Consider the following 12,003-nt stretch of genomic DNA (forward strand, 5'->3'; position numbering starts at 1 on the left):
TATTTAACGAAAGCTTACCTAGTCCTTACTCTATCAGAAAGTAAGGTACTTTTTGGAAGTATGGAAGCTTGTAGTAATGCTCTGGGTTAGGTCGTATTATCCTCATTGTACAGATGTAAACACTGAAGCCGACAGGTTAAAGTGGTACCTGCTGGGCAGCACGCCCCACCTAGACACCAGCGGAACACACCCTTTTCTCTGGCCCCGCCCCGCCACGTTTATTATAATAGCCCCGCCCCTTGCCTTCGACGCCGACGAAAACCAAGCCGACGTCTCGCGAGCTTCCACGTACACACTCCAACGTCCCTCCGCCTCCGCCCGCGGAGAGCACATCCGGGTTGCTGAAGCAGGTGCCTCAGGCCCCGCCCCCTTTTACCAGACACTCGTCCCACTTCCGGCCATCTCAGGCCTTTTCCGCCCGTGCTTTGCCGGCTTTATCTCTGCTCTGTAGGTCGTTCCCGGCGCCGGGCCGCGGTCCCTCCGGCTCCCAGCGGGTCGCCCCTCCTCCCGAATCTCTCCGAGGCTCGGAGCGGCTCTGCCGTGCGTCTCCGCGGGCCGCCCGGGCTGAGGCCTGCCCCGCGCGGCGAGTCGGCTCAGACCTGACCCCGCGTCTCCCCGCAGCTCCGTTGAGGCCGCCGCCGTCGCCTCGGGATGCCGGGGCCGGGGTCCGCGCAGCGCTGGGCGGCCGCCGCGGGCCGTTGGGGCTGCAGGCTGCTCGCGCTGCTGCTGCTGGTGCCGGGGCCCGGCGGCGCCTCGGAGATCACCTTCGAGCTGCCGGACAACGCCAAACAGTGTTTCTACGAGGACATCACGCAGGGCACCAAGTGCACCCTCGAGTTCCAGGTACTCCGTGCTCTCAAAGTCCAGGGGCCCCAGCTCGCGGTTTCGGGGTCGGGTCTGCAGCCTGCTTGCTGACTCCCTCCTGCCGAGGTTTTTCCATTCTTTGGCTGAGTCAGGAATCACCTCTAGGTAGTCAATGCGGGGCAATTGCCTTTCCTGTTGTAAACCTGGGGCGAGAGCCATTTTAGACCAGATAGAAAGGTGCATGAATTCCAGAAATGCTTCCTATAGCTGTGACTTTTCCTTCCATGCTCTAATGCCATTCTCTTTAACGCCTGTGGAACTTTCCTCTTTCAAAGACTCTCCTTGTAAAAAAAAGTTTTTGCTGTGCTGTGGTGCTCAGTGTCCCTACTCTCCCTGACCCCCCACCTCCACTTTAATCAGATTTGAACTACTGCCAGTATCTCATTCTACCGCTTTTCAGTTTTTCCATTGATGTTACTAGGACTTTTGGTTAATTCTGCCTCTGTCATAGGAGGGCCCCGACGAGCACCTGCCAAAGATGTAGAACGAATGGCTGTGATCAGTGAGAGGCCCCTTTTCGTCTTTGGGTTTTTATGGAAAACAAACTTAATTTCACAGAATGTAGTTTCTTAAGTTTGTTACAACAATCTTTATTTCTGTTTTTCTTGGTGGACTGACTTAACATATTTGAGCAGCTGTTGAGTGGTAGGTGTTGGTGATTGCAGAGGTGGTCCAAATAGATTGGGTCACTGCATCATTCTTGATTCCCTACCCATCCTACCCTTTTCTTAGTTAGTACCTGCTCATTCTTCAAGACTGTGCTTTAAGAGCAGAAAATAGGAAATAAAACAGTCTGATCTTTGGGATTGATGAGGGCTTCCTTTGGGAAGTGATTTTAAGCTCAACTCTAAAGGATTAGTTGTAAATACTTTGGTAAGGGGGGGTGAGGGAATAGCCTTTGCAAGAGTGACTGGGTATTTGAGGACCATCGAGAGATCTAGTATAGTTGGGAATAAGGAGCCGGAGGAGGGGAGGTCAGGGGCCAGACCATGTGCCTTGCTGGCCTACTTAAGGATTTTAGTTTTTCCTAAGAGCATGGGAAAGCCCTCAGAGGGTTGTAAGCAGTGCGGTGCCGTGAGCCAGATATTTTTGGTAGCTGCTTGGAAATTCACTTGTACAGGTAGAGAAGGTAATTAGAGTCTTGGAGAGTGGCTGTGGAAGATGGATGAGGAGACTGTGGGCGTGGTCCAGGCTTTTAGGATGGGAGCTGTGGGGAAGGAAAAAGTGAAGGGATTGGAGAGAAGTTAGTAGGTGAAATCAGCAGGACGTGGTGGTGATGTGGCTTTTGTGAGTGAAGGGAGGGAGGCTAAGGATCACCCTTCGGTTTTGTTTAACTTCATGGATTAGAGCCAGGGGACAGAAAAAAAGAGAGCAGGAATTGTAGTATCAAAGTGTGAGTGTACTTAAGGTGTCAGTGTAAGACACCGTGCTTGGTGCTGAGAATACTACCACTACGATTCCGTGCTCAAAAAATTAGCATCTGTTACGTAGCAGACAGTATGTGAAGTATTTCAGGTATGTTACTTAATTCTCAGGACAGCGCGATAGAAAATAAATATAGTTCTTTTTTACTTATGAAGCTGAGGCTTTGAAAGCTTTAAACCCAAGGTCACAGAACTAGCCAGTAGCAGAATCAGTATGCAGTCCCAGGTTAAATTCTCAACTCCTTTATTATATACACCACCTCCCAAAGATCAGTAAGACTGACCTTGACCTCCTTGAGCTTCCATGGACACATTACAGTCCTACAGTGTTAAATGCAACAGGGAAAATGCACGCTCTGTACAGTGCTCGCCAAAGGCGGAGGGATCATCAGGGGAGAGGTGGCTGAGGGGCCGATGTTTGAGCTGTGTCGAGGAGAAATAGGAGTTACTCTACAAGATGGCTGAGGGGAAAGGGCATCCTAGGCAGGTAGAGTGTTTGTGAGACTCAATTCCTGAAATCTGTTTGAGCCCGCTATGAAATACAGTGAGTAATAGCGTTGCTTTGTAATGGTGCGTCCAAGGGCTTTAGGGTTGGTTGCTACCAGTTTGTCAGCACTGTTCCTTGGTAATAGATTGATGATGAACACCATCGTGGTGAAACTGCCCCCAAAAGGGCTGTGTCATGGAGACTGGTTACATGGCAGGAATATGTCGATGTGACCAGCAAACTAGAAAAAACCCAGCCAGGCCTCGATTTTGGGCTCACTGGTTCCAAGGTGTTCCTTGCACGCTTGGGTGGTTTCTGATCTGAGAGTCTGAGTCCAGCTCCAGTCCTCAGAGAGGGAGGACAAAGGAACCCACACCTAACCTCCCCAACCTCTTTCTGTGAGACAGCTTTTGATTCTGATCATTTATATTCTTTTCCTATAATAAGCTGTAGATTGGTAAGCATTGTCGTGTTGGGTCCTGATTCTTGAGCAGACAGGACTTGTTTAACCTGCTGCAGTTCGTGCAGGTGTAGAACAAAGACTTGTTCGGAGAACTTCTGGCAGTCTGCTATTTTTGGAACACAGAGGAAGGGTATAAAAGAGGTGGCGAGGCTACCTTGAAGAGGGTGCAGAGGAGTGGTGTGGCATTGTTAACAGCTTTGGATCTTTCTGGAGGCCACAGGAATCGGGACAAGGTTTTAAGCGAATGTGGGATGGGGATGTGGGGAGGTGGGGAGATTGCCCCCCCCAACACAGGGTGGGGGGAGCTGCTACTGGCATCTGGAGGATGGAAACCAGAGAGGCTGCTAAACGGGCTGCAGTGCCCAGGGCCGCACAGTTCCCTCCCACAAAGAATTATCCAGCCCTGAGGGAGCTGAGGCCGAGAACAAACCCTGGGTGAGAGGGAAGAGCAATCGGGTTGTGGAAGACCTTTTAGGAAGTTGTGGCTTTAGTCCTGTCTAGGCGGTGGATTAGGAATGGAAGAGATGGGATGAATTTGAGAGAGGCAGTAACGTCAGGAGATTTCTCTGAGAACTGGACAAGTAGGGACACTTAGTTCGGGATGATTCCCAGTTTCTAACTTCCGTGACCAGACCGATTGTGAAGGGGTACTTTGTATCTGAAGTAAGATTATTTGTTGTAAAGTCTGATGGAGGAAAAGTGGCGTGGTGATCAGATCTGGTCCTGTTCCGTTTGTGTACTTAGGTGGCTGTTCCAAGTACAGCGGCCACACATGAACACTTGGGTATATAAAAATGAAGTCATGATTTTCACCTGGAGGAAAGGTTGTTGACATTGGGAGGAGTAGTAAATGCCCAATTGTTAAGACACTTTTTATATCAAAACATTATAGCCCTACATTAATATTTACATATTTTTGCAGTTTCCTAAGTATATAATTATATTTCATTTAATTATCAAAATGATCTTGTAACATAGTCAGTTATTCATCCTGTCTCCTAAGTGACAAAAGGTCACACTAGCAGCCAGTCCTTTGAAGTGCAAAGTTTGATCTCTGTCCTACAGACCTAGAATGTCAATATTACGCTAACCAAGAGGGTTCAAGCCTGAAAGTACAAGCTTGTGCCCCCCCCCCCCGCCCCAATGTCAGGGTGGCTGGCAGCCCTCAAACCCATGTCTCTCCCTCACATCTTCCCAGCCTTGCAACCTGCGCCCTTTCTTTCCTATGTCCCTCCCTCTCCCTGCTTAATTCTCACTCCTATAAGGAGGCCTTTCTTCTCCCTAATCCTTTTCTGACTATGCCTGTCCCGTTATCTCAGGAAAAATCGCCCTCCCCTTCTTCTCTGCAACCCCAGTGGCCTATAAACTGTAACTGATTAAGCATAAACCTTTGAAAACAGCTCCAGAATCCTCTTCAGAATGTGTCGTTTACCCCTGGCTTTCTTTTCAAAGGTGCTTGCCCTAAAATGCAAGCTTTCCAGATAAGCGGAAGATTTGTTTGCTTTCGTTTTGTTCTGTTTTGGTTTTTGCTTTAATCACGAGCGTACAAACAATATACTTTGGTCCTTAATGTTTTTCTGGGGAACAAGTTTGTAAAATAATGATAAACCCTTAGAATAATCCACAAGTCTGTTCAGCTCATAGTGTAGTTCAAAACAAAATGTGTGTCAAATTCCATAGAACCGACCTATAGAAGCACTTACGAAACAAACCCGTTTGTCATTTGGCAGTGGAATGAGTTGAAGTTCTGTAACAGAAACATGCTTGGGTTGTCATGCCAAGGACCGATCGACTTTATTCCTTCACGGCGCTATCCATGTGTGTGCTTGGAAGGTGCTCTGAGGAAACCGAGGGAGAAAATTTGGGGAGGGAAGTACTGCGTGGCAGTGAGCTCCAGGGTCAAGAGCCTGACTTGGGGGTTCAGCTTCTGCCTCCGCCTTTTGCCAGATGAGCAGTCTTGTGTAGGTTGCTTCTCTGAACACCGTGTCTCAGCTTGTCAAATGGAGGGCGAAAACCCTCTCTCCTGGGTCGTTGGCAGAATCAAGTGATGTAAGAGCCCTCCCTTAACTAGAGCAGTCTTCTGGCTGGTCAGCTAGTTCCCTCTCTCATGTCAGGAGGAAATGTGTGCAGTTCCTATAAAGCTTCAGTTGAACTGACATCTGCCTCCCAAATTCCATCCACTGCTGAAAAGAAAGAAAAATGTAAAATCGCCTGTGATGGGGAAAGTCCTTTGCCAGTAGGCTCATTGTCATTTTAACAGGAAATCTGGTTGCTTTCTCACACTTGTCAGTTGCAGTGAAATCTTCCTTTTTCCTCTCTCTCTTTATAGGTGATTACCGGCGGTCACTATGATGTAGACTGTCGGTTAGAAGATCCCGATGGTAATGTGTTATACAAAGAGATGAAGAAACAGTACGATAGCTTTACCTTCACAGCCTCCAAAAACGGGACATACAAATTTTGTTTCAGCAATGAATTTTCTACTTTCACACACAAAACCGTCTATTTTGATTTTCAAGTTGGAGAAGACCCACCTTTGTTTCCTAGCGAGAACCGCGTCAGTGCTCTTACCCAGGTAAATAAATCGTCAGCAATATAGCGGTGTGTTTAAAGAGGGGAGAAGCATAAGTTAATATGCCTTCACTAACTGACAGACCAGAATTTTGAGACTTTTATACAGTCTTTAAGATCTGTCTTCATTCTTGCAATAGATGAAGCATTTCACAGACAACTTTGGACATTTTTGGTGAAAACCACTGTTAAAGGATTTTATGAACTTTTAAGTGTAAAGAAAATAAGCCTTGAAATAGGAGGAACACTTCAATGGGAAAGGAAGGTTAGGAAGACTGGACAGTGCTCCCGCATTCTGAAGTCATGGAAGGACGTGACTTATAACCTGGCAGGTTGCTATAACTGGAGATGGCATGATGTCTTAATTGATATATAAATATGCCACAGGGTAGTGTTATACCAGTATTTAGTGTCAGTTCACGCTGCAATTAGAATTATGTTTGCTGTAACTTAAAGTAAAATATTAAAGATGAGTGGTAAGTCATCTAACAGAAAATAGTTAAAGGGCGCCTGGGTGGCTCCGTAGGTGATGCAGTCGATTCTTGATTTTGGCTCAGGTCATGCATGATATCAGGGCCCTGGGATTGAGCCCCAAGTCGGGCTCTGTGCTCGGCAGGGAGTCTCCTTGAGGTTTCTCTTTCCCTCTGCCCCCCATCTCTAAAATAAATAAATCAGTCTTTTAAAAAAATAGTTAAGGAAGCTAAAGGTAGGTTGGATTTTATTTGGAAGAAAACCTTAAGGAGAGAAAGATTAGGAAAGAAATTTAAAGTCAATGAACAGACGCTGCTCAGGTGATAAGAAGGACTCTTTGATTTCCAGTTTAAATATAGTCTGAGCTTAGATTGTATCTAGAAGACACTCAGTTTTGGATCAGAGGAATTATTTACCACCTGCTTGTTAGGGCCTTAACCTGGTATTTCATTCTTCCCAGATTCTAGTTAGTCTGTTGGCCAAAGTCATGTGGTGATAGGGGCGGTTTTGCATAGTGTGTGAGAGCCTGAATTCCTAAACCTACTGTGAGCACTAGCAGGATGTATTCACGTGGTCCTGCTTTGAGAAACGTTCTTGTATCTTAGCGTCCTGTATGAATGGCACGCTTTGTAAAAAGATTTTTCTCTGGGGCCTTTGTTTATAACTCAACCTTCATGAATCTTGATTTGAATAAGAGGGTAGCTTGCCCTAAAAACCTTAATAGGTATGCATGGTAATAAAGCCGTCAGGATCCATTAATCTCCTTTATTCATCTCACATTTAAAATTTTTTTCTTAGTCATTTTTTTCTCCTTTCAAAAGCTGGTAAGTCCCTCATGTGGTAGTGATACTTACAAAGCCACTGTTCACACTTTAAAATAGAAAAATATTACCAGCTGGTAAATGCAGAAAAATTCTAGAGTTGTTGTCAGTCACCATTTTTCACCTGTTAATAAGACGATGGCTCGGAGTAGACCGTGATTACTGGTCACTCCTGAAACCACTAGGCGGAAGGCCAAGGTGAGGTTTGCAGTGACTGCATCACACTGGTATCACCGAAACCTAATGACCGGTTCCAGATGGAGAGTGAACTAGGCATCGTGTGTCTTCTCTGTGTCTTCGCACTGACGAAGTACACAACTTTGCCTGGAAGGTATTCCCACCCAGAACACTGCATCTGAGTCCCTTCAAGTCTCTAGCTCCAACTCCCAGTTTACAAGAGAAACAGAGGATGGAGGAACACCATGAGGATATGGTCATCAAAACCCAGGAAGTTGGAAACGCTGCAGGACGGAGGACCCATTTCTTCAACAGACAGGAAAGGAAAGAACCAGGAAGGGAACCTAAAGATTCAAGGAGACTTAAAAGACACATCAGCCAAATGATTGTGTCGAAGTTGTTTGGATTCCCATGTGGAACCAACTTTTTTGAGATATTTGGGGAAATTTGAACATTAACTTTCTACTGAAAATTTTTAAAAACTATTTTTGATTATTTTATGTGTGATAATGCTCCCAGGGTTACAGTTTTTAGTGTTGCCGTTCAGAAATGAGTATAAAGAATAAGAGTGTAGCTGAAATGATAACACACAAGGGGTTTGCCTTAAATTAATGGGAGCGGGGGGGAGAATAGGTGAGAAGCACGTGTTGGCGAAACAAGATGGGCCACGCGTTCATTACCGACACGAGGGTTCGTTGTACTGTGCTCGTGTGAATATGAACTTGAACACAGACATTTCCACTTAGCGTTTCCCTTTTTCCTTACATTTTCTGTCTCAAAAATTATATGACTCCATGAAATTAGTCCCTTAATTTCTGTGATTTTCTCTCATCCAGCACTTCTTAACCCTCACTCCGTGTCGGGCTTCAGGGAATCCTTAAACATTCTGAAATTGTGTCAGAGCCTTGCTTTTACGCATACTTCCAGGACTAGCCCACGTACCGCTCTGAGAATGCGTGGAAAGTAGACATGGGCTGGAAGCACCGCCGTAGCCTCCTACCACAAATTAGAAGTCAGTCATTTTAGCACAGTTGTGCTCATCTTTGGTTCTTAGGGGCCTAAACAAAACAAGAACAGCAAAAACAGCCATGTATTCTAATAGGTACATGTAATTTGTGGACCACATAATTGTTCGCACTTTGTAGAAGCATTTTAATGGAATATTTTTATAAATGATATCTTTCATACTTACTTTGGTAGAACTTTACTAAATGTTTGAAATCTTTTCTAGTGTCCATATTCCTTCACTAAAATTAAGGCCAGAAAAAAATATTCCCAGAATCTTTTGAGAGACTCTGTGGATTTATTAGTAAAAGGTGGGAAGAAGCTGTAAAAGTTATGAACACTTGAGGAGATAGGAGTCCAAATAACTTTGTGACATAGAGGTAATATAGTGACTGAGCTAGCTTGACAATTTTGGGGTCCAAAAGGGGAGCGAGGAGCAGAAAGGAACATTAGAAGGTTGCTAAGAAAACTTCATTTACTGGCGAATTTTCCAGAATACAGGAAAGTAGTAATGTTCACCACCTTCCTCCCCGTGCTTCCCATACTCAGTGGTCCTCATCACTGTCCTGTGTCATAAAAATATTTTTCCTTTGTATGGCTGTGCACAATATATACAACAGTTCCTTCCTTAGTGATGAGGGAAAGAAACCTCAGATTATTTTAAAAATTCTTAATACGTGGTTTGTGATGTAGAATAAGTATAACTTAATAATAACGTATGTATTTCATCACTAGGATTAACTTTTCAGCAGAAGAATACTAAACTCTGCTGTATATAAAAGAAAGTTTAGACACTTAACCCCTCTCAGAGCAGATCGTGTGATGACTGTGTAGAAAGGTAAGGTGCCATCAGATGAAGACAGACTGGTGACACGGTGAGACTGAAACTTCCCGTTGGGAACAGTTGTATTGGTTCAGTTGACGGGCGGGAGGGAGGAGACCGACTGACTTAGCAAATTGGTCCATTAAAAAACGAAAGACATTGACGCTCTGACCAGCACTCGCAGACTCCTCTGCTTTTAAAATAGTTAATAACTTTGACTAACTCCATCTGTTTTTATGTCCTACTTGGTTTATTGTTTGTATATATTTGGGCTTTGATTTGTATTCTTCTCATTCATCAAATTTACCGGCCCGCCGTTCTCATCCTCCTGGTTCTTCACGGGGGAACCTGAACTTGAAATTCTGTCACCACCAGCTGTAACCTATGAGCGTTTGTGCCCCTGTTAGCTCAGCGTGCCGTCTCGCACCTTACAGGTGCTGCCGCGGTGACTTTCCACGGTGGGGCAGGCGCCCCCTCGCCGAGCGGCCGGCCTCCGCAGTCGTCCTGGTGGGGATGGCCGAGAGGGCCGCACTGCCAGGACCACGGGCCTGCGAGGGAGCGAGGGCCACTGTAGTAGCGGGCTAACCGGTCGAGGAATGGAGATCAGATGGAAAGATGACTGACACGTACTAACCAGAACTATTTCTCTCTAGATGGAATCTGCCTGTGTCTCCATTCACGAAGCTCTCAAGTCTGTCATCGACTATCAGACTCATTTCCGTTTGAGAGAAGCTCAAGGCCGAAGCCGCGCAGAAGACCTAAACACCAGAGTGGCCTACTGGTCCGTAGGAGAAGCCCTCATTCTCCTGGTGGTTAGCGTAGGGCAGGTCTTTCTCCTGAAAAGCTTTTTCTCAGATAAAAGAACCACCACGACTCGTGTCGGATCCTAACTACGGTGTGAGAATTGACGCACCATTGCCACCATAATATTGCTGTCCTCTAATTAATTTAGGTACCGAAGAACTTAATACCGGCAACACTTTTAAACCTTACTCATACACTTGTGGGGGGGGGATGTACAGCGCATATCCCCAAACTGTGGAAAGGACACCTTTTTTTTATTTGTAAAGGTAGGAAAACTTTGGAACTGATTTTGGGCTCCCCATGTTAAATAGCACCAACGATCTTGCTCGTTTCTATCTACTCTTCGCACACTAAACTTTGGTATTTTGATTCCTTTTAGCCATTTACGAGTACTTTTCTTATAGGTAGTGGATATTTTAAAAACCTTCACTTTAATCTCTGTGTGTTGTGGAGGAAGAAAATTGCCTTTTAATTGTTTATAGTAAAGTTTTGTTTTTCAGAAAACCAAATGTGATTAACCGTAGCCCAGGCCTTCTTCTGCACTGTTTAATTTGGGGGTGGGGGGAGCCACCGTGGAAATATTAGTCAATATCAATATAATTTTAAGTTGATGCATTATGGTATAATTTATTTCTCGCTAGCTCGGAAGATGTCAGATTTTTGTTTTTTGTGTTTATTCTATGATTTATAAGCAGATGTGGTTTTTTTCCTGAAGACATTCTTACCACAGAGAAAATAGTATGTTTCAATAGCGTAACAGGTTATACAGGCCTTAAAAATCAGACGGTTAAAACAGGTAGAGAAATTACAGAAAAACTTAAGATTCTATAATGGGAAGCAAATGAGAAAAGTTTTAGTGAGTTATCTGCACATACTACATTTTCAGTGCTTTTACAAAGAAAAATGGTGGTCTGTTTCATTTTAACATTTTGATTGGCTGGTTCGTGCCCTAATGTGGCTTCAACGTCTGAGTCATTCCCGGCTTAAATTAACAGTAGTAATATTCATATTGTAAAAGTGCCATATATTTTATCCTGATGGGTGTGATGCACTGAGAAGTTAGTTTCTTTGGCTTTTTCTTTCATTCTTTCTATTTCTGTTTTGGTTTGGTTTGGTTTTTGGTTTTTGTCTTGGCTATGTAATTTGTACAATCTCTGGTTAGCCACCTTAAGATGATTTAGAACTTCAGAATGCTGTGTGTTTCTTATTTGATAATCTTCATCGATTGTACTGCATTTAATGAATATTAAACAGTGCATATTCTGTACACTATAGGGTTTAGACTGTGTTTGTATTTTATAACTTGTGTAGACTGAGCTGATCGAAATAAGATTTGTTCAGGTATTCTAGAAGAGAATACAAGACAAATGCGAAACTGTATAGGTGTTTAAAGCTTTTCTGCTGTTAAAAAAAATGCAACTGCTTTTTGCCCTGCGTCCCTCCCCCACCCAGGAGTGATGAGTGCTGAACAAGACTGTCCTATTGTTGAGACTTTGATAAGTGGCACATAGCTAGAATACTGCTTGAACAGCGGTTCGAGTCACTTATCACTATGGACTGGAAGTTAACTCTTCATGCTAAACTGGCTTTAACTGTCTTCAGAAAGCATATCCACTTCTGCGTGAAAGAGCAAAACAAATTCACAGTTGGCACTCTTGCTAATTTCAGATGCTACAGTGTAGCAAGGGACGAACCCATTTTCAGCCCTTGAACACTAAAAAATTCGAAGACCAAATAGCAACTCCTTAAACTGCGTATCGGGAACTGAAGTCTAAGATTTTGCAGATTTATCTATTCGGGTTCTTGCAGTGGAGTCGTCCTCTGCTTTCGAAGTGGCCTCTAGATTTAGATTTGCACATTTTCAGCAGTAGCGTTAATGTGATTGAGAAGCATGGGCGTGTGTCCCGTGTCCTCCCCCGGTTGCCTGTCTCTCTGTCGCGTTCAGACACGTAACACCATCCTGAAGCAGAGTCGGGTATCATCCGTGCACGGAGTTTAGCAGGGGTAATGCAGTCATTTGGTCTGTGCCTATCAAAAACTTCATGATACACTAGACTATTACTACAAATAACTTTTGGTGAAACTACTGCGAT

At 44.5% G+C, this 12,003-nt stretch overlaps 1 protein-coding gene across 1 annotated transcript; it reads left to right on the forward strand.

Moving 5' to 3' along the window:
* Positions 1-371: 371 nt before the first annotated feature.
* On the forward strand, positions 372-11,182 carry TMED7 (transmembrane p24 trafficking protein 7). The gene is made up of 3 exons (XM_045794897.2): positions 372-843; positions 5,568-5,813; positions 9,760-11,182. The coding sequence occupies exons 1-3, from the start codon at positions 652-654 to the stop codon at positions 9,994-9,996; spliced, it is 675 nt and encodes a 224-aa protein (XP_045650853.1). The 5' UTR covers positions 372-651; the 3' UTR covers positions 9,997-11,182.
* The last annotated feature ends 821 nt before the right edge of the window (positions 11,183-12,003 follow it).

Source organism: Ursus americanus, chromosome 5 (assembly GCF_024610735.1).
Source record: "Ursus americanus isolate L20-20 chromosome 5, mUrsAme1.1.p, whole genome shotgun sequence".
Taxonomy (NCBI): domain Eukaryota; kingdom Metazoa; phylum Chordata; class Mammalia; order Carnivora; family Ursidae; genus Ursus; species Ursus americanus.

What these genes read in the sequence shown, in the direction of transcription:
- TMED7 (XM_045794897.2), top strand. Translation starts at nt 652, where the DNA reads ATGCCGGGGCCGGGGTCCGCGCAGCGCTGGGCGGCCGCCGCGGGCCGT. An exon ending in AGTGCACCCTCGAGTTCCAG is followed by an intron (nt 844 to 5,567) that starts GTACTCCGTGCT and finishes CTCTCTTTATAG; the next exon opens with GTGATTACCGGCGGTCACTA. An exon ending in GCGTCAGTGCTCTTACCCAG is followed by an intron (nt 5,814 to 9,759) that starts GTAAATAAATCG and finishes ATTTCTCTCTAG; the next exon opens with ATGGAATCTGCCTGTGTCTC.